The sequence below is a fragment of the Geotrypetes seraphini genome, chromosome 2 (assembly GCF_902459505.1).
Source record: "Geotrypetes seraphini chromosome 2, aGeoSer1.1, whole genome shotgun sequence".
NCBI lineage: Eukaryota > Metazoa > Chordata > Amphibia > Gymnophiona > Dermophiidae > Geotrypetes > Geotrypetes seraphini.
The window spans coordinates 254,623,016-254,646,170 of record NC_047085.1 but is presented as its reverse complement, the minus strand read 5'-3'; the positions used below and the strand labels follow the sequence as shown (position 1 = coordinate 254,646,170).

At 42.9% G+C, this 23,155-nt stretch overlaps 1 protein-coding gene across 2 annotated transcripts in view; it reads left to right on the top strand.

The window, feature by feature from the left end:
• The window catches only part of TNRC6B (trinucleotide repeat containing adaptor 6B), a 712,161-nt gene that overhangs the window by 470,151 nt on the left and 218,855 nt on the right, over positions 1–23,155 (top strand). Inside the window, exon 8 of one of the 2 annotated variants that reach the window (XM_033929419.1) lies at positions 638–808. The exons of the other annotated variant lie outside the window; for it this stretch is intronic. Coding sequence (XP_033785310.1) covers positions 638–808 — 171 coding nt within the window. The remainder of the gene's footprint in view (positions 1–637; positions 809–23,155) is intronic. 2 annotated transcript variants of the gene reach the window in all.

The window sequence follows — 23,155 nt, the reverse complement described above, 5'->3', positions numbered from 1 at the left end:
AGGGTAGGGGGAGCTTTTTTTCATTATCAGTTTAGGGATCACAACTGAAAATGAGGACTTCCTGACTTTATTTGAAAAGTCAATTAGTTATTTTCCTTTGTTTTGCAATATGTCTTCATGAAGCAGATTTAGTATTGGATTTAAGTTTGGGTGAAAGTGAGAAAAGAAGTATGGAGAGCCTACAGGTCAAAACTTGCTAAATTTTGCAAAGTGGCTTATTTCTGTAGCTAAAGGAATGGAAAAATCTACAGGAAGAAATGTGCAAGCAAGAACTTGTGCAAAAGACACTGTGGAGTTCTTGTCTGAAATGCTGAATTCAAAAATTGTTCCATGGTATATATATCCAAAGTGTAAATCTTAGCAAAATTCTGAAGTCTACATATACCAGCCAAAATTGAGAAATTCATAAATGTATAAAAAGTAACTAGATGTTAGCAATAATGCGGTTAATGTTCCTTTACTAGATCTCTTCAGATTGCATTTGTTCATAATGTACTATAGACTTCATCACAATATCAAATTAGAGTACAGTTACAGAGTACCAGTCACTCACAGTAGTCTTTGTTTCTCCTTCCTTCCCACTTGCACTGTTGCTTCACTAACCATCACCTACTGACTGACTTAACTACTACTTCAGCTGACTTTGCCTTTCTCCAATCAAGATGGGTGCCTTGGGGATGAGGCTCCCTGCTCTCCCTTCTCCCCTTCTCCCAGCTACAAGCTTTCTCCTTCTGGTTCCACACTACCCTCCATAGGCCTTGGGGCAATCGGCTCAGGGCTCAGTTCCCAAAACTTCGCTGCTAGACAAGTAAGAAGGCTGTTTCTACTTGGCTTCATCTCTTCATTCTCATTTCTCTAAAATGGAAATTGAAGAATCAGATTATTTTAATCATTGTCTGAAAACTCATGAAAAATTCTGAGTTTCAGGCATACCATATCCAATAATGACATTGTATCATGATAGCTTATATGGTTTTGCTTTGGGTTATTTTTGTTGTTTCCTTTCTTTTTGGTTTAGAAAGTGCATTCCTTCAAGAACATGCAAGATAAGTTATATGGGTGATGTCATCTGACAGCACTAATACAGTTCATCTGCCAGTTCTGAGTCTGCATACGGTTTCCCATGCAGTTTGTCTTATAGAACCCCTGAAATCCATTTTTGTCCACAGTATTATTTGGATATGTTTTCCTATTACATTTTCTCTCTTACTACAGTATTTTGGATTTCACAGTTTGGGTCTATATTTTTTTTTCAGCTTATGTAATGTAGACATGTTGTCACATTTATTAAGCTAATTCAGGCTTAAAAGATATCTGGATAACTCTCTCAACTGAAAGAATATCCAGCTTAGTTCATTTGAATATTCTGGTAACTTTAACTTCATAACTTTCAAAAATACTAAATATGTTTACTTTCAGCTAGCTGCAAGTGATCCCTGCACCGCTATACTCGTATTTTAAAAAGGAAACCTCAAAACTCCTGGGTGTAAGTATACATTACTTTTACCACCCGTATTGGAGTAACAGTACTATTACAGGTATCGGCCTGGAAAAAAAAAGGAACACTTGGGGGAGAAAAAAAGGCCCTAATTTTACCACTGTACTTTTAAGAGAAAAAACCCTTTGTTCCCAATACAAGTGCAGTAGAGCAAACAAAAACCAAAAGGTTCCACATAAAACCTCTAAAACTGTGCACAGTAATATAGAAAGTTCAGTCCTGAAGTCATTCCACTGTTGCAGCAAACTCTTGCCAAATTATCAGAGACAAGTCCACAGTTAACCTTCCTTCAGGGTACAAACTTAAAATGTCAGAAAGAGACAGCACTGGAATCAAGTGCACTGCCTTCCAACAGTGAAAACCTCTATAAGAATCTCTTGTTTCACTGTTGTTCATTAGAAAGTGGAACTTTATAAGCAGAAAAAGGCACCAAGATGATAGGGGTTAAATAGATGCTGAAAAAGAGAAACCAATGTGCAACTTCAAAAGATTTAAAGAACTAGTAACGGAGAAAAATGTACCATAACTTTGCCATTTGCTGATTATGGACCTGTGTAGATTGCGTAAGGAAATCTTCACAAAGCAAAGGACTGGTATCTTCTCAAAAGTATTGAAGACAACATTTTCAAATAAAAACCCAGGCATTTTATTGATTGCTGGCTCTAACATGCAAGCCCAGGAGCAGGGAAACTTCCTGCTCTTCAACTCTCAAGAAGGAAACCTGAGTGCCAGTATTGGACACAAAGAGAATCAACATTTAGCAGAGGCACCAGAAGCTCAGTACAAATCTTCATCAGCACTGGAGTCTGAGAGCAGGAAGATTGACACTTGCTTTGTTCCTTCTTAAGTGCCTCTTTCAGAAAGTGATCTCTGAGTTCTAAATCACAGATACAAGTTCATATCTTTTGCTGAGACTTCCTCAGTTTAGTCACTAATTTTTGAGAAGGAAATGAACAGAAAAATCCTCAAAACTCTCAACTTCTTCTGGCTCAGAGCACATCAGTGCTGTTCTTGACATTTAATGAACCAGATTTTGTCTATTTATTTGGATTTGGCTCATGCCTTTTTCAGTTGTTGTTTAAGGCAAGTTATATTTGTGAACTGTAGGTATTTCCTTATCCCTGGAAAGCTTACAATCTAAATTTGTCCCTGAAGAAATGCAGAGTTAAATGACTTGCCCAAGATCACAAGAAGCCTGTCCTGTTCTTCAGCCCATTTTTCTAACCATTAGGTTACTTCTCTTCAGACCAGAGTTGGGAAGTTTAGCTTATATGTCAGAAGAGTCATATTCTGAAGAGAAATATTCTTCTGACCACCCATATACCTTCCTCCTCAGTTGAGGGATAGGTATCCCCTGAGGACCTATCCTTTCCCATTTTCTTGCACAGAATGGCTAAGACTGTTGTCTTTCAATTCAGAGATGAGCCCAGGAAGCCACTTATAGGCTTCTTAAACATAACCATACCCTAGTGCAGGGGTGGGCAATGAGGACCACAATCCAGTCGGGTTTTTAGTATTTCCCCAATGAATATGCATGAGATCTATTTGCATGCATTTCCTCCATTGTATGCAAATAGATCTCGTGCATATTCATTGGAGAAATGCTAAAAACCTGACTGGATTGCTGCCCTCATTGCCCACCCCTGCACTAGGGTATGGTTATGTTTAAGAAGCCTATAAGTGGCCAGCATAGTGCCTCCAGCATAGTACTAGAAGACTGAAGGGTGGCCAACGTGATGCTGATTTTTAAAAAGGGTTCCAGAGTTGATCCGGAAAATGATAGACCAGTGAATCTGAAGACGGTGCTGGGCAAAATGGTAGAGACTATTATAATGAACAAAATGACAGAGCATATACATAGTTTTCACAGTTTTCTTGAAGTTCTAAAGACTGTCTAGTGATTTAATGGAGGGGGGGATGATGTGCCACATTCTGGGTATGTAATGAGAATATGAGCGTCTTCAGGCTGTCTCAGATGTGAGTGACCAGGTGGTAGGACCAGCCGTTTTTCTTTTTGGGATCTCAGTGATTGGTTGGGGACATAGATTTGTAGTTTTGATGCTATGTAGTTTGGTGTCATTTTGTGAAGTATCTTGAAGGCTAACACCAAGGCTTTAAAGACGCATCATTTTTGGATAGGCAGCCAGTGCTAAGGTGACATGGTTGCAGAAGCCCAAGTTTTTTAGAAGTTGGATTGCGGCATTTTGCACACCTTGGAGACTGGAGAGTGTTTTTGTGGGAAAGCCCACTAGTAGAGTGTTGCAGTAATCTAAGCAGGTTAATACAAATGTATATAGTAGCTGGGCGAAATCACTTTCTAAAAAATAAGCACATATGCATTTTAGTTGACGTAGATAATAAAAGGATGAAAACACTAATTTTGATACATGGCCTGAGAGTGACAGGTTTGAGTCAAGAATCACTCCTAGGCTGCAGATGTTGTCTTTGACTGTAAGGGTGTCATTTCCCCAGGAAAGAGATGGGCGTGGGTATGCGCCGGTGTCCTTGTGTATCCAGAGAAGTTCTGTTTTTGACGCGTTGAGCTGTAGTTTATTTGCAGTCATCCAGTTTTTTATTTCTGTTAGAGAGCAGTGAAGTTTTTTTTATTTATGCATCTCGGTGTTGACCTAGGGGAAGGTAGAGCAGCTGTATGTCATCTGTGTATGAGTGTATTTTGATTTGGTATTTTTCTGCAATGTCGAGTAGAGAATGACACGGTGACAAAATTCATCACCATCTCCGTCCCCGCGGATAACCGGGGGAAACCATCTTCATGTCATTCTTTAAGGAGAGAGGGAAAAATCAGAGTATAATTGGGCACAATCACTGACCCGCAAGCTTTGCTTTGAAGAATGCTGGTGTAGAAGGACCGAGGTTGAAATAGACACTAGAAAATGACATGGGATTATTTCCTGCGGTTATCTGCGGGGACGGGAACGGTGATGAATTTTGTCACCGTGTCATTCTCTAATGTCGAGTACTGGTTTGACATATAGGTTGAAGAGGAGAGAGGATAGTAATGCACCCTGGGGCACTCCGTAGTAGAGAGATTTTAGTTCTGATAAGGATGGTGCCCATTAGGACTTTCTGAGACCTTTCATCTAAGAAGGAGGAGAACCATGCCAGTGCGACATCATGGATTCCAATAGAGTGTAGTCTGGATAGGAGGAGTGAGTGATTGATAGTATCGAAGGCAGCGCTCAGTTCTAATAGGACAAGCAGTGTGTCTTTCCCCTCATCAAGGATTTTCCAGCAGTCATCTAGATATATAGAAGCACTGTTTCTGTGCTGTGGTGCTTCCTGAATCCTGATTGGAAGTTGGAGAGGGTGGTGTTTGTTTCCATGAAGTCTCGTAGTTGTGTGAGTACTATCTTTTCTAGTATTTTTTTTAGATAAATGGGAGATTTGAGACTGGTCTATAACTGCTTGGATTGTCCAGGTCCATGATGGGTTTTTTATGGAGTGGTCTTACTACAGCAGATTTCCAGCTCTGTGGTATTATGCCTGATTGTAGGGACTTGTTAATTAGAGGTAAGATGGAGTTCAGGAAAGATTTGTTGGTAGCTAGAAGTGTGGTGGTGGGCATGGGTCTAGGATTGAAGTTGTGGGGTGTAAGGAGACTGTTGACTGTCATCAATGGAAACTGGTTTGAAGCCGAAAGACTTCTGAGGAAATTAGAAAATCATGGGATAGGAGGTAATGTCCTTTTATGGATTAAGAACTGGTTGAAAGACAGAAAATAGAGAGTAGAAATAAATGGTTAATATTCTCAATGAAGAAGGGTATAGTGGATTTCCCCAGAGCTCTGTGCTAGGACCTTGGCTTTTTAACATATTTATCAATGATCTAGAGATGGGAATAACTAGTAAGGTAATTACATTTGCTGATGACACAAAGTTGTTCAAAGTTGTTAAATCGCACGGGGATTGTGAAAAATTGCAACAGGACCTTGGGAGACTGAGCATCAAAATGGCAGAGGATATTTAATGTGAGCAAGTACAAAGTGATGCATGTGGAAAGAGGAACCCAAACTATAGCTACGTGGTGCTAGGTTCCATGTTAGTCGCTGCCCAGGAAAAAGATCGAGGTGTCATCGTTAATACGTTGAAACTCTCAGCTCAAAGTGTGGCGCGGTTAAGAAAGCAAATAGAATGCTAGGAATTATCAGGAAAGGAATGGAAAACAAAGATGAAAATGTTATTATTATTATAATACGGCTGCACCTTGAATACTGTGTGAAGTTCTGGTTGCCGTATCTAAAAAAAGATAAAAAGATATAGCAGAATTAGAAAATGTGCAGAGAAGGGCAACGAAAATGATAAAAGGAATGGGATGACTTCCCTGTGAGGAAAGGTTAAAGCGGCTAGGGCTCTACAATGCTGATTTAATAGAGGTTTATAAAATACTGAGTAGAGTGGAAAGGGTAGATGTGAATCGCCTTTTTACTCGTTCCAAAAATACTAGGACTAGAGGGCATGTGATGAAGCTACTAAGTAACAGATTTAAAACAAACCAGTGAAAATATTTCTTCACACAACATGTAATTAAACTCTGGAATTCGCTGCCATTGAACATGATGAAAATCAGTTAGCTTAGCGGGGTTTAAAAAAAGTTTGGATACTTTCCTAAAAGAGAAGTTCATAAGCCATTATTGAGATGGCTTGGGGAAGTCCACTGCTTATTCCTAGATTAAAGAGCATAAAATCTGTTTTACTACTTTAGATCTTGCTAGGTACTTGAGACCTGTGTTGGCCACTGTTGGAAACTGGATGCTGGGCTTGAGGGACCTTCGGTCTGTCCCAGTATGACATTTCTTGTGTTCTCTAAGGAGTTGACATTTCCAGGATGTGGTTGATATATTTTGGTTTTCCATAGGAAAATCACTCTTCAGAATGCTGCACTGTCTCATAGAATTTTGTGAGATCTACAAATTCATATTTATTCATTTTGTTCTAGAGGAAGCACAAAAATTATTTTCTCCCTCAAACACAGGAATAATTTGTTTGCTTATTCAGTGAATCAGATGTCTTTCACATAATATTTCTGAAACAATACAAAGGTCCTCTGCTATAGCTATTGGTGTCCTAAAGTTCTCAGGATGGTGAGGTTCAAGCCTGAGTGAAAACATGCAGGAAAGGCTTATAGTAGAAGGAACATGTGGACAAGCTTAAAGAAGCACTAACCTCTGTCCGCATACTATCCCTTCTCTGCTGCTATCTCTGAACCACTTTTCATATAAAGGAGGTATCAGGATGAACCACAGAGAAAAAAAATTTCTTTCCTCCAAATCTGTTTTGTTTTTTTTAATCCATCTACTTATCCCTGTCAACAGCTTAATGGAATACAGTGGCAGAAGTTGAAAATCACATAGCATCACCCAGTTAAAATCAGGGTACAGTTTCAGAATTCTATTCTCCATTCTGGTCAGTGTACGTCTTAGATAGAGGTTAAAGATTTCAAGTGAACCGATGGCTCCTTATAAGCTCAAGCAACTGGGTTCTTAATATAATAAAGAAAGATATAAATTACCACTTTTGAAAACACCACACGTTGCAGACCAGTGATATCATTTCATCCATTTCTTTCCAAGAATTGTTAAAAATGGATCATTCCTTCCACCTACAAACTAAAGGGATTGAGTCTATTTAACCAGAGTAAATGGGGCATAGTGCTTATTCCAGTGTAATAGATGAGTCATGCGGGTTCTCTCCCAATGGCCTTGAGCCATTTATAAAAGGAAACCCACAATGGATTTTTTTCTCTTAAGGGAACTCTGCTTCTACCTGCAGTTTTCTCCTTCTGCTTTTGAGCTGGAAGGAGGTGTGTTTTTTTTTGTTCTGCTTTTAGTTTTCTTGTTTTCTTTGGTGTTTTTCAAAATCTCAGTATTTAAGTGCTCGGAACTTTTCCATTTAGCTCTGCCTGTGGAGAGATCTCATAGACTTCAGTCTGCAGCTGACAAGCCAATCCATGGTGGTACCTGTTAACCAGCCTGCCTAAAGACCTTTGGAGCCCAGGGCCATCTTCATGTTTTTTCTCCTCCACTGCAAGGCAGGGTTTTGAGCAGAGGCTCAGCGATGTCTTGCAGGGTGCTGGCTGCATCCGTCAGTTCATGGGGGTGGAGGCATCGTATCTGACCAGCAACCCAAAGATAGACTTCAGTGAGGCATTTCCAGCTGGAGACAGTGATTTTTCTCTATCCAGCTACTGTTTAGAACTGAAGCAGGCTGCAGTACAGGTTACAGTGAATAAGGCTGTTGCAGCCTGTGAGGTGATTCAGGGTGGGATCTGAAATTTGCAAATCTGAGGTTTGATGCACGTTCTTCTGTGTTCCCCTGCCTCTAAATTCCCAAAATCGCTGTCTTTGTACTTTTATATAAGGGGTTAAATTTGCATTTTTTTGACATGAAAATTATAGCAGCCGCCATCTTTGATTTTAGCAATGTTTTTTTTCAAAAATTTGCTGCTCTTTAAAAACTGCAATTTTTGCTTCAATTCTTATTGGGCGCTAATGTTGTGATGCTGACAGTTCCGCCGAAAGGATGCAGACACCCTGTAGCCCAAAAAGCATAAGGTTAAGTCAACTGGGGGCAATTCTAAGCTCCATGCATCAGATGCCTTCTCAGATTTCATGAAAGTTGTGTGGAATGCCTATCATGAACGTTGTGCTTTCCCTGTGCAGTCTAGCTGCACCTTGAGCGTGTCTACCAGCGTCCTTGCCTCACAGGGCATGTCTGTGTCACAGTCTGCCACTGTTTCTGATTTGGGAGACCATGCTCCTGTGGATACTTATGATGATGTGCCCTCTCGTTTTCCCTGCCTTGCGGAGGGTGAACAACCTATCCTTAGCTACTAAGTCTATTCCCTTCAGTACCTTGAATGTTTCTATCATGTCCCCTCTCAATCTCCTCTGCTCAAGGGAGAAGAGGCCCAGTTTCTCTAATCTTTCGCTGTACGGCAACTCCTCCAGCCCCTTAACCATTTTAGTCGCTCTTCTCTGGACCTTTCGAGTAATACCATGTCTTTCTTCATATACGGTGACCAGTGCTGGACGCAGTACTCCAGATGAGGGCGTACCATGGCATGATAACCTTCTCTGTCTCTTCAGTCCAGCATCTGCTCCTTTCATTCACTGTCTGTCTTTCCCTGCCATCTCTCCTCCTGCCCCCCCCCCCCCCCCAATTTGGTCTGGCATCCATCATCTTCCTTCTGTTCCCCTCATGGTCTGGCATCTCTGTCCTTCCCTCCCCCCTGTGGTTTTTAGCATCTCTCTCTTCTCATTTCCTCCACTCAGATCTGATATCGTTCTCTGCTCTCTCTTCCCTTTTCTTCTCTGGTCTTCCATCTCTATTTTCTGCCTCCATCTAAATTAAATTCTTTCTTACTATTTAGTCCCGTTTCCCTCTTTTCACTGTGTCTACCCACAGCTTGTCACCCCTTTCCCTCACCCCTCCATTATCTTATTATTTTCTTCCCCCTTTATTTAACTCCTCCTTCCATCCAGTATGTGTTTTTTCCCCACTTCCATTCAGAATCTGCTCTCCCCTTTCAACTGACATCCATCTCCCTTCTTCTCACTTCCATCATCTGTCCCCTTCTCTCTCTCATCTCCTCCATTCTATCATCTGCCCCTTCTCTCTCTCCCCCCCCCAAACTTTCATCATCTGCCCCCCTTCCCCTCACCTTTGCTGGTCACTTTCTTTCCCCTGAGGGTGGCTCATGTCAGAGGGGAAGCTTTGGCTGAGCAGAACCGCTTGCAAGGAACAGTGGAACTTACTTGATTGATGTCGATGCTGGGGCCCGTTGCCGTTTGAAGGAAAAAAAAAAAGGGACCTGCAAAGGCGAGAGGAAGGGAAACCTCTAGGACAGCTGCTCTTTGCCCTCCTTCAGCGGCTCAAGAGTCCAGACCACCAGCGGCAGCTCTGTGTACTTTTAACTTCGGCACAGAGCTGCCCCTAAGCAGTAGTTTAGCGCGGTTTCATGAGGCAGCCTCGGGGCCTTTGCTAGGCCGGCCCGCTTTGATGATGCGATGTGGGCCTGCCTAGCAAAGGCCCCGAGGCTGCCTCATGAAACCGCGCTAAACTACTGTTTAGGGGCAGCTCTGTGCCGAAGTTAAAAGCATACAGAGCTGCTGCTGGTGGTCTGGAGGTGCGGAGACAAGGCAGGAGGCAAACGCGGTGGAAGGCAGGAGTTCGGCGAAGGCAGGAATACCGGCACAGCGACTGCAACAGGAAGTTGCAAGTCAGCTGACGCCGGCCTTTCGTTGCGGCAGGGACCGAATCCTTTGCGGACCAGCAAGATTTTTTTGCGGACCGACACCGGTCCACGGACCGGCAGTTGAAGAACTGTGCCCTAGAGTATCGGTATAATCCTTACATTTACATTACATTACATTTATTGACTTCTATTCCGCCTTAACCTTGCAGTTCTAGGCGGATTACAATAAGGAAAAAAAATTGGGCATATCCAGTGAGAATACAAATTCAGTACTTGTAGCACAGTTTTTACACATCCTGGTATGTTGCAGAATTTCGTATACACCTGTTGTAGAGCAGAATTAACACATCCCAACATATTTCCTGAATAGCAAGGTTTTTATTTCCTTGCTGAAAGTTTTATAGTCTTGACACCATGAATAGAAGTCTAATACTATCAGGGTCCAGTTTAGCTGCCTGGAATGACAATAAACCCTCAAACATTTTCTGTATCTTTATACCCTTAGTTGAAGGGTAAGTAAATGAATTCTGAACTCCTTGATCTAGTCATGTTTATCATGATGAAGAGCTCATTCAAGTAGATTGGCGCAAAATCATTCAAGACTTTAAATAGTAGTCCTTCTGGGAGGTACAGCTTAGAAATTAGAACTCAGCCGATTCTATGAAATTTAGTGTGTTATGTCCTGAATGAAGTTGATGTAAAATGTAAATATTTTCATAATCTTGGATCTTTAATTGAGGACTCGAGATAGATTCAGCATATAGTTTTAGTTTCCTTTTAGTTTGATGTACAAAATCTGAAAATCTTTGCTCAATCTACCTTTCTGTACAAGTGTGTTATGCTTGGAAATTATTGCGAAAAATTATAAATAAAAAAAAAAGTAAATATTTTCTACCACTCCACTACCTTGTGAAAATGAATTGTTGCACAGAAGCAGATGATAATTTGTAAACAGTTTCTGTATCAAAATGGTTTTCACTACAGTAGACTGAATTCTGATAAAAGAACGTGATAGTGCTAAAAGGTTACAGTAGTTGACAATTGTTGAAAGAGTTCCCACAGAAGGATTGGAACAAAATCGGCCTTGATGTGCTGCTACGCAAGATCCGAGCAACGGGCACTATGGATCGTAAGCCAGGCAGTGGACAACTGTGCTCAGTTCGCACACTAGAGCACATTGACGTTGTATACGATCTTGTACTGAACCAAGAGGACACACCGCAAACACACCGAACAGCTCGCTTAAATAGCAAGAGAAGCAGGAATAAACCAGACAACTGTAGTTAGGATAATTCATAATGATCTGAAATTAAAGTGTCTTAAAAAGTGTTGTGCCCAAGTGTTAACTTTACACAACAAAGACACACCTGAAATGGTGCAAGCAGCTTTTAACCAAGTACCCAGAGCACAGTGTCAACTTCATCCGGTTTATAGATGAAAAGATATTTACAGTAACTCCACCAATTAACACACAGAATGATTGACTGTACATGCCTTTAACAACACTGAAGCATGAGGTTAATGCAAAAAGTCTACTACAGACCCACCTAACCTTCAGCCAATCAGTTATGGTCTCGGTTGCAATCTCAAAACTCTGATTCATAGATCTGTTCTTCATTGATTCTGGGGTTAAGATCAATGGCGCGTACTGCCGGGACATCCTCTTGATGCGGAAGCTGTTGTCAAAGATCCATTGCATGTCAGGAGACTACATCATCCAACAGGACAATGCTCCAGTACTTTGGACAAAGGACATCATAGAACCACTACTACATTTGGAGACCCCAGACTTCATTGATCTAGACCTCTGGCCTGCAAATTCAGCAGACCTAAACCCAGTTGACTACCGGATCTAGGGGCTGATATAGGAACTCGTCTACCAGACAGTGATTTCTGACATCAAAGAGCTTAAACAGCACCTCATCTTTGTTTGGGCTGAGCTGAAGCAGAGCATCATTGACAAGTTAATAGACCAATTATGGCCAAGGTTGAAGGCGTGCCTTCGTGCTAAGGGAGCACACTTCGAACATCTGTTTAAATGAAGCATTACTTTTTGACTACATTTTTCTGCAAGATATGCCATAAAATTTTTTGATGTGTTTTTATTCAGTTCACAATTAATTTTCACAAGGTAGTGTGGTATGGTGGGAAATATTTACAACATTTTACATGAACTTCATTCAGGACATGATGCACTAGATTTCATAAGAATCAGCCGAGTTCTGTGGAAGATATGACAAAAAACATTATGGTATGGTTTATTTTTTTGGTTCACAGTGTACCAACTCCTTTGTAGAGGAGATCTGTTGTGGAGCCTCACCATTCTCATCAGTCGAGTTCTTCTGCAAGGTTTTCTTCACCAGCTGGTTCTTCAAAACGACAATGTTAGGCTTCTACGACTCATTCCAGAAGTGGGCGTTTGTCTTCATCTTTGCCTATGTATTCAGATCTCAGGTATCATTACTCCAGAGAGGCTTCACCTTCGTTCTCTGCTGTAAAAGGTACCTCGAGGGGTTCTCATTCACCTTCTCATCAACGAAGTCATACCTCTTCAGATCCAATGTGCTTTACAAAATTTCTATGCCAAATGAGTAAAGATCTTAACATCACTTTGGAATCTGACTCAAAATACAGTGGTGCCTCGCATAACGGACGCCTCGCACAGCGAACGCTGCGCACAACGAACTTTATGTCTTGATTCGTACAACGAACTTCGTTTCACACAACGAAGTCGCCCGAGCTGCATCCTTCCGCGCAGGCACTGCGCTTAACTGCCCTCTCTCCGCCTGGCTCCCTCTTGCCCCCCCCGACTCCCCGACACGATCGGGGCAAGAGGGAGCCCAAGCCCTCTTGCCCCCCCGACTCCCCGACACGATCGGGGCAAGAGGGAGCCCAAGCCCTCTTGCCCCCCCGACTCCCGGACACGATCGGGGCAAGAGGGAGCTCAAGCCCTCTTGCCCCCCCGACTCCCCGACACGATCGGGGCAAGAGGGAGCCCAAGCCCTCTTGCCCCCCCGACTCCCCGACACGATCGGGGCAAGAGGGAGCCCAAGCCCTCTTGCCCCCCCGACCCCCCGACACGATCGGGGCAAGAGGGAGCCCAAGCCCTCTTGCCCCCCCGACTCCCGGACACGATCGGGGCAAGAGGGAGCTCAAGCCCTCTTGCCCCCCCGACTCCCCGACACGATCGGGGCAAGAGGGAGCCCAAGCCCTCTTGCCCCCCCGACTCCCCGACACGATCGGGGCAAGAGGGAGCCCAAGCCCTCTTGCCCCCCCCGACTCCCCGACACGATCGGGCCAGGAGGGAGCCCAAGTCCTCCTGGCCACGGCGACCCCCTAACCCCACCCTGCACTACATTACGGGCAGGAGGGATCCCAGGCCCTCCTGCCCTCGACGCAAACCCCCCCTCCCCCCAACGACCGCCCCCCCCCAAGAACCTCCGACCGCCCCCCAGCCGACCCGCGACCCCCCTGGCCGACCCCCACGACACCCCCAACCCCCTTCCCCGTACCTTTCTGTAGTTGGCCGGACAGACGGGAGCCAAACCCGCCTGTCCGGCAGGCAGCCAACGACGGAATGAGGCCGGATTGGCCCATCCGTCCCAAAGCTCCGCCTACTGGTGGGGCCTAAGGCGCCTGGGCCAATCAGAATAGGCCCGGGAGCCTTAGGTCCCTCCTGGGGGCGGGGCCTGAGGCACATGGGCCCAACCCGACCATGTGCCTCAGGCCCTGCCCCCAGGAGGGACCTAAGGCTCCCGGGCCTATTCTGATTGGCCCAGGCGCCTTAGGCCCCACCAGTAGGCGGAGCTTTGGGACGGATGGGCCAATCCGGCCTCATTCCGTCGTTGGCTGCCTGCCGGACAGGCGGGTTTGGCTCCCGTCTGTCCGGCCAACTACAGAAAGGTACGGGGAAGGGGGTTGGGGGTGTCGTGGGGGTCGGCCAGGGGGGTCGCGGGTCGGCTGGGGGGGCGGTCGGAGGTTCTTGGGGGGGGGCGGTCGTTGGGGGGAGGGGGGGTTTGCGTCGAGGGCAGGAGGGCCTGGGATCCCTCCTGCCCGTAATGTAGTGCAGGGTGGGGTTAGGGGGTCGCCGTGGCCAGGAGGACTTGGGCTCCCTCCTGGCCCGATATTGTCGGGGAGTTGGGGAATCGGCGGGGCAAGAGGGCTTGGGCTCCCTCTTGCCCCGATCGTGTCGGGGAGTCGGGGGGGCAAGAGGGCTTGGGCTCCCTCTTGCCCCGATCGTGTCGGGGAGTCGGGGGGCAAGAGGGCTTGGGCTCCCTCTTGCCCCGATCGTGTCGGGGAGTCGGGGGGGGGGCAAGAGGGCTTGGGCTCCCTCTTGCCCCGATCGTGTCGGGGGGTCGGGGGGGCAAGAGGGCTTGGGCTCCCTCTTGCCCCGATCGTGTCGGGGAGTCGGGGGGCAAGAGGGCTTGGGCTCCCTCTTGCCCCGATCGTGTCGGGGAGTCGGGGGGGCAAGAGGGCTTGAGCTCCCTCTTGCCCCGATCGTGTCGGGGGTGCCAGGGACCACACGGAGTCACCCACCGTACCACCCGATTCGGGTAAGCGCAGGTATCGGTGGGTGGCTTATTTGCGGGGGGGTGCCTTATTTTACATTTTTTTCTAAAAAGGGGGGGCTGTCTTATTTGATGGCCCTGCCTTATCATCGGGGAAACACGGTAGAAAAAAAAAAAAATGAACAGTTAAGTCCCAGTTTTTGCCGCTGAGACTCTGCCCTCTCTCACTGTAAAATTAGACTCTACTTAGTCTGTCTTTAAATTTAAAAAATGTGTGTTGTTTTAAAAAACAATTATGTTTTTAGATGTATCTAAATAAAAATAATAACCAAAAATTTATCTTTTTTTATGTCATCTTAGCATATTTTATGCTGCAGAACGAATTATTTTTTTTTACATGTATTCCTATGGGAAAACGCGTTTCACATAACGAACGTTTCACATAACAAACTTGCTCCTGGAACCAATTAAGTTCGTTGTGTGAGGCACCACTGTACTGAGTATTTGGAAGAACTGGGTATGTCTCATCCTCTAGGGATTCTCTCAAATTACCCATGAATGACATTCTTTCTCAAACTTTCAAAAGAAATCTTGATACAAAATATTCCGTTCCCGCTGTGCAAGCAGGGAATCGCGATATAAGGTGGTCCATTGTAAGGGATTTGAGAAGGCTCAATTATACCATCAATCTCTTCTCGTGGAGTCTTCTTTAAAAAGAACCAATCCTGCCAAAGTTTATGCCACCGTCCCTCCTGGCCTAGAGGGCAGGACGATGGACAAGTTTGGTCGTCGGCTGTATCAAAATTCGATGATGACAAACCGAATTTTGAACTATAACTTTGTCTTTACTTCTTATCTGAAGCATCAATGCCATGCCTGATTTTTTCAAGTATCTTCCTCAACATCGACTTCCAGAGTTTCAACACATGCATCATACTCTGGGTGAACTTCGCATGCAACAACAACAAGCTGCCTCAGTTTTGCTCCAGGATATACTCAAGTTCAAGTTTCAAGTTTATTTATTCTTAATGAATCGCCTATTTTAAATCACTAGGCGATGTACAAAACTTTAATACATACAGATTGATATCTTAACACGTGCAAATTAAATGTTATTGACAATATAAAGTAAAATTTTCTTAAATATTAAACATACTTAATTATATACGTATATTAAAATGTTAGTTAGGGTATAGAGACATACTTGAATTGTGAGGATAAATAGGGAAGAAATTACAATAATTGGATAGGAAAGGAAGAGTAATAACAAAGGGAAAAACAAATAGGAAGGGGAAATAAATTTATAGATAAATAAAAAAGCATGATAAACTATTAAAAATCATATGCATCTTTAAAGAGAAATGTTTTTAGTGTTTTTTTAAAAATGGATAAATCTTTTAATTCCCTAATGTGTTGCGGTAAGAGATTCCAAGACTGAGGGGCAATGACAGAGAACATGTCGTTATGCCTAGTTCCAATCACCTTCAGCGAGGGGACCGACAAAAGGTTGGAAGAAGATGAACGAAGTGAACGAGTCGTGTTATACGGGATTAACCATCTATTAATGAATTGTGGCTCGTTGAAAGTGATGGTTTTAAAAACTAAGAATAAAAGTTTAAACGTAATACGGTGTGTAACCGGTAACCAATGAGATCTGATAAGAAGGGGAGTAACATGATCATATTTTTTTGCATTATAGATTAATTTGACAGCTGTATTCTGAATTAGTTGTAGTTTTTTTTTTCCTTTAGTGTAATATTAATGAAAAGGGAATTACAGTAGTCCAATTTAGATATTATTAAAGAATGAACCAGAATATTTAAGGATTCAGGCTGAAGGAATTTGGAAAGCGAACGAATGAGACGCAATTTGTAAAAACATGTTTTAACAGTATTACTAATGTGGTTATGGTATGTAAGTTTATCATCAATCAAAATGCCTAAAATTTTTATGGTAGTAACCAGGTCTAATACGGCGTTATTAATAGAAATTGGAGCAGTTAATTTAATATCATTTTTCCAAGTAAACAACATTGTTTTTGTTTTTTGAAGGTTTAAAGCTAATTTGTTTGAGAAAAGCCAGTTTTTTATCGAAAGAAGTTTATTGTTTATACTTGTTATATGGTCTAAATTTTCAGGATCCAAAGGATGAATTAGTTGTATGTCATCAGCATAAGCAAAAGTGGTAAAACCTAAAGACTGTGCTAAGTTTAAAAGTGGAGAGAGAAATATATTGAAGAGGAGGGGTGAGAGTATTGAACCTTGTGGAATTCCATAATTTGTGGAATAACTTTTAGAAATATTATTATTAAAGCTGATGACAGTGGATCGATTTGTAAGAAAAGAGGAAAACCACTCTAAAACTTGGTCTTTGACACCAAAAGAGTTTAGACGATCTAATAAAAGGTTATGATCTATGGCAGGGGTGCCCAACGCGTCGATCGCGATCGACCAGTAGCTCAGGAAGGCAACTCGAGTCGATCGCACTCGTGTTGCCGTCCTGATCTACGGGCCGATCAGCCTTCAGTGTTCTCCCTAGGGCCTTTTAGCTGGGCGGTCCGCCCAGCTGTCATCTGCCGCTGCTGAACATTAAAAAAAACCCCAAAAAAACCGGCTTGGAGATTTCAGCCCCTAGCGAACTTATGCTCCGGGCTCTAACGTGTGCGTGCAGGCTTCTCTTCTCTTCCCTCCGAAACCGGAAGTTATGCCTGGGGAGGGGGGGAGAAGGGAAGCCTGCACGCACATGTTGAGAGCCCTGAAGCAAGCGTTCGCTACAGGCTAAGGCGGGAGACATGTTAGTGAAGCATTTCCTCTTCTTGCTGCCGGGTCCTGCCTACTTTCTGTTTCCGCGAAGGCAGGACCCGGCAGCATTTCCCCCAACAGTTCCTCGCGATGCTGGTCGGCCGAAGCAGGGAGAGGTTGGGGCGGCGTCGGCTTTTGGGCGTGTTATTGGCGTCGGCTTTCGGGCCTGTTATTGGTGGCGGTTTGGGTCCTGGTCCCCGATGGCAGTTTGGGTCCCCGATGGCAGTGGCAGTGTCTTGGGGGAGGGCAGGGAGAAAGAAAGAAAGAAAAAGGGCAGGCAGGGAGACAGAAGGAAAGAAGAGAAACAGAAAAAAAGGAAAGGGAGGCAGAGAGAAAGAAAGGGCAGGGAGAGAGGAAGGAAAAGTTGGGGGAGGGAATGAGGTGTGGAGGAGAGGAAGCATACAGGCTGAAAGAAGGGAAGAAAGACTGGATGCACAGTCAGAAGAAGAAAGTGCAACCAGAGACTCATGAAATCACCAGACAAGGTAGGAAAAATGATTTTATTTTAAATTTAGTGATCGATATGTGTCTCAATTTATATCTGCTGTCTATATTTTACACTAAGGTCCCCTTTTACTAAACCGCAATAGAGTTTTTTAGCGCAGGGAGCCTATGAGCGTCGAGAGCAGCGCTGGGCATTCAGCGCAGCTCCCTGCGCTCTAAAAACTGCTATCGTGGTTTAGTAAAAAGGGAGGGGGGTATATTTGTCTATTTTTGTATGGTTGTTACTGAGGTGATAGTGCATAGAGTCACCTGCTTTGACCTCTTTGAAAAACCCTGGAATAGGAATGATAATTAACATTTTCTATGCGTACAGTGTGCGTTGTGTTTTTTTTAAATTTTATTGTTGGTAGATCATTTTGACTTGGTCATTTTAAAAGTAGCTCGCAAGCCCAAAAAGTGTGGGCACCCCTGATCTATGGTGTCAAAAGCAGCTGTTAAATCTAGGGAGATTAAGATAACCGATTTATGATGGTCTAAAAAGTAGTGAATGTTGTTGATTAGACCATTCAAGGTATATTCTGTACTATAGTATTTACGGAAACCAGTTTGATGAGGGTGGAGTACATTGGTTGTTTCTATGAAATCCAAAAGTTGTTCAAAAACTAGTCTCTCTGTAAGTTTGGCTATGAAAGGAATATTTGCGATAGGACGATAATTAGAAGTTACATCTGGAGAAACTTTATAGTCCTTCAAGATTGGAAAGGTAATGGATTTTTTCCATTCCTGGGGAAGGGAGGCCGTGGATAAACTGTGTTGTACTAAAGCTAGAATAAAAGGGTCTAGACAAGAAAAGAATTTTTTAAGATAATATGGAGGTATTATTTCTTCGCGTGTTCCTTTTAAGTTTGTTTTATTTAATATAGATTCTATATCACTTAATGATGGAATTTTAAATTTTGAGCATTTGGATGTGGAAATGTATTGAGATTTGTCATTGTCTAATGATTGAAAGGGAGAGATTGGTTGAAAAGTATTACGAATCAATTCAAGTTTAGTGGAAAAATAATCCGCAATATCTTGAGATGAAAGAGCACATTTTTGAGTCATATTATTATTATTAGCCAAAGGGGAAATAGATTTTACTAAAGAATATAAAGCTGATGGGTTTCTGGCTTCTACTATTTTTTTGTTAAAATAGTTACTTTTGGCAAGATTGATTTTTTGTTTGTAAAATAAAGCGTGTTCCTTGTATTTATGTAAGTTAGTGATGGATTTATTTTTTCTCCATTTCCTTTCTAGGGATCTCTGCTGTTGTTTTAATAATAGAAGTTCATCTGTGTACCAGGGATGTAAAAATTTACGAAAAGTCGGAGTTTTAGATATTAGAGGAGCTTTAGAATTAATGAGTTCTTTTAGTGTTGAATCCCAGATACGTAACTGTTCATCAAAGGTAGAAGAAGAGAAGAAATTTAAACTAATAGAATTAAAGATGATTGAAACATCCTTCAAATCAATTTTAGAGAAATCTCTATATGTGATGGTTTTACGCTTTGAAGCTAACGGGTCAGGAATACTTTGTTTAAATGTAAGATCACATGATATAAGGTAGTGGTCTGACCATGGAATTGGGTAGATTAATGGTGTAGAATAGGTAAATTTTGAGAATTTAGGTACTAGTAACATGTCAATTGTGTGTTTGGCAATATGAGTTAGTTGGTGTATGATAGTGGATAAATTAATAGAGTTAATAAAGGTAAGCATATCTTTTGTAATTGGATTTGTTTGATCTTCAAAATGTATGTTAAAATCACCCAAAATCAGGGGATGGGTAGAGGCAGTACAATGATCCAATATTAAATTTTGTATAATGGAAATATTATTTTGTCCTATAGGAGGTGGGGCGTAGAGCAATAAAAGGTCAGTTTTGGGGTAAAGGTTTATTTTGACATGTAGGTATTCTCCTCATCGCCTCGAGACAGTTGCTTTTCTTCTGGAATGGACAAACCAGTTTCTGTATGCATTTCCTCCATACCCTCTCATTCTCAAGACACATGTCAAACTGAAACATGAACATGCCACCATGATTCTCATAGCTCCTCGGTGGCCCAGACAACCTTGGTTCTCCCTTCTGCTTCAACTCAGCAGCAGGGAGCCACTACTTCTACCAGTTTTTCCATCTTTGCTGACACAGAATCAGGAGTCTCTGCTTCATCTCAACCTGCAGTCTCTGCACCTGACAGCTTGGTACCTTTCAACGTAATTGCCAATTTCCAGGCCATCAGTACGCAGATCCTAACTGGTGGTTGAAAGCAGCAGTTAGGATCTGTGTACTGATAGCCTGGATTTGACACTAAGGCCCTGAAGCAGTGGTTACCGGCCACGAAACGATCGTCGGCCAGGCCTGTTTGTGTTCAGTAGTTTGTACCATTAATCGTTCTCGGCTAATTTTTTGCTCTCACCTGCCAACTTTAAACTTGTATGAAAGTTTTTTGCCTATGATGCTTGGGTGGAAGAGTGTGGGTACCCCTCTCCGTTTGTCTGAGGCTTTTCTATCGCTTAAGTAATAAACTAGCTTTCTTGGCTTGTGTGGTACTTTTGTCTTGGAGTGATATTTTTGGATTATACTTCCTTCCATTCCTCCCTGTTTTTTGTGGTTCTTGGTAAGGTGGCAGTATTAGTATTTTACTTTATCCCAGTGCAGGGGGCGCGTCTCCTTAGTTCTCAGTTTTCCGCGGAGCCGAGAAGTCCTATTTTGAATCTCTGCGCTAGACAGTTCTACTTCATGCCTTCTCTCAACACGGCTCGTGTTTTATTTCTTTTCAGGATCGCTGTGTTTTTCTTGCACATTTTATTTATTTATTTTTTTTAATTTACTTTGTTTTTTCTTCCAATCACGGCAGGGCCTGCCTCGCGGCCTCAGCTTGTGGGCTTTGACTTAGCTGCGGCTAATTTTCCATTTATGTTCTGGCTGATTACAGGCTTCAAGAAGTATAGCTGTTGCCAACGTGCGATCTCCCTCACTGATCCACATCGGTGGTGTATTCAGTGTTTGGGACATGACCATCATCCGGAGTTGTGTATCCGCTGTGCTACCCTTCAACCTCGTGCCCACAAACGTCGTTGAGTTCAGGGAGCCACTGCTTCTATGAGTTTTTCTCTCTCTGCTTACATAGAGTCAGGGGTCTCTTCTTCATCCCAACCTGCAGTTTCTACACCTGACAGCTTGGTACCTCTCAACTTAACTGCCCCTCTACAGCTTTCTCAATCTGTACAGGACATTTTAGAGGCTTCTAGGAAGCCTACCACTAGACAATGGTACAATTAGAAATGGACTAGATTTTCTGCTTGGTGCACCATTCATCACAAGGAGTCTCAATCTACCTCCTTGTCTTCGGTTTTGAATTACCTGTTCCATTTGTCTCAATCAGGCCTCAAATCTACATCCATTCAAGTCCATCTCAGTACAATTACTGCTTTCCATCAGCCTATCGAAGGGAAACCCCTTTCTGCTCATCCAGTGGTTTCCAGATTTATGAAAGGACTTCTCAATATCAAACCACCTCCAGTGGTTTGGGATCTCAGTGTTGTTCTTTCTCAATTGATGAAGCCTCCTTTCGAACCAATGGATTCGGCTCATTTTAAATATCTCACTTGGAAAGTGGATTTTCTCATTGCTCTCATGTCTGCTCGTAGGGTAAGCGAGCTACAAGCTTTAGTTGCAGACCCAACTTTCACAGTTTTCCATCATGACAAGGTGGTCCTCCGTACTCATCCTAAATTCTTACCTAAAGTGGTTTCAGAATTTCATCTCAATCGATCCATAGTACTTCCAGTGTTTTTTCCAAAGCCTCATTCTCACCCTGGAGAAACAGCTCTTCATACTCTGGATTGTAAGCGTGCTTTGGCTTTCTACTTGCAACTCAGTCAATCACATAGATATGCACCTCAACTTTTTATCTCCTTTTATCCAAATAAGTTGGGACATCCGATTTCTAAGTGCACCATCTCCAACTGGTTAGCTGCTTGCATCTCTTTCTGCTATGCTCAGGCTGGACTGCATCTAGAATCGAGTCACAGCCCATAAAGTTAGAGCCATGGCGGCATCAGTAGCTTTCCTTAGATCTATTTCTAGGCAGTATTACAAAATTTATTGTCCTGAATTGCCAACACTCTCACCATCCCATTCTGGTTAGCTTAGAGGTCACCCATATGTTGAGAATAGGCTGCCTGCTTGTCCTGGGATAAAGCACAGTTACTTACTGTAACAGGTGTTATCCAGGGACAGCAGGCAGCTATTCTCACAACCCACCCACCTCTACTAGCTATCTGAACTGAGGAGACGCATGCCCTGCACTAGGCAGGAAGGCATTCACTCTTGCGCGGTGCGGCAGTCCCGAATTTTCTAAAGTTCTACAAGTGTTCTTGCTAAGCTGTCCGAATCCGGGTTCTGTGGATGACATCATCCATATGTGAGAATAGCTGACTGCTGTCCCTGGATAACACCTGTTACATTAAGTAACTGTGCTTTTTCCACTATTTTAACTTCTGTATGAACTTTTCCTAATTAGCTTTGTGTTTTAATCTATAAGGAGCAGATTTCCTTTTTAAGGCCTCTCTGTAAAAGCCTAAGTTTCCTGTTTTTCTAGGAAAGTTATCACACCTTGTTTCGTTTCCTGAAAATTCTTAACATAAACTTCATTATGCTTGTCAGCATATTTTCTCTGAGAATTTCAGCTTATAAACGTTAATATTTTCATTTAGTTTGATTCTATCAGAGCCAATTTAAAATAACCTTTTACAGACAGTTCCACAATTCACCTGTCTCATTTATCCCAAATAATTTCAAAGTTAATCTCCTTGCATGCTTTTATTTTCCATCTTTAATTATTAATAGCAGCTGGGCACGCCCATGATGTCTAGTTGTCTACATATCTTCAATATTTAGCACATGGAAAGTCTTTTATAAAATTATTTTTTATGTATTTCTTTGTGAATACATTTATTACCCAGGACAAGCAGGCAGCATATGCTCACATGTGGGTGACGTCATCCACGGTGTTCAGTATAGACAGTGTTACAGTGTACTGTTCAAAAAATTTTCAATGTCTCGAGACTGCTTGTGCGCACTGGTGCCTTCTTGCCTGATATCAGATTGCGGGACCATCAGTTCATAGTTTTCCACAGAGCTAAGAAGCAATGTTCATGGAATCTTTTCAAGTGTGTCAAATTTTTCCCCTTCTTTTTGCCTTTCCGTTATTTTTTTCCTCAGTATTTTTTTCCTTCTTTCTTATTCTTTTATCCCAGTAAGTTTTATTTAATTTGAACAAAGTTTTCATTTTGGGCCTTCTGGCCCTTTCGTGCCTTTTTTTGGACCAGGATCATCAAGCTTTTTTCGGGTTCACTGTTACTTGACCTCCCTGGGACCATTTAGGCCTTCAATCTAGCTGCAGCAGCCCCTCCATGTCCAGGGCTTGGAGTGGTTTAACTGGTGTAACCGGACCATATCGTCACTGACCCTGTCGGTGCCTGTGCCCCCAACATCAACCAGATTTCTACACTCACTGTCCCTACAAAAGGTGGTCCCTGAGAGCTCACCAATTGCAGTTTGAAAAACTGGATCAACATTGAGAACATCATCTATGTCTGTTGATTTGGACATCAGTACTAATGTTCATCCTTTGGTGTTGGCT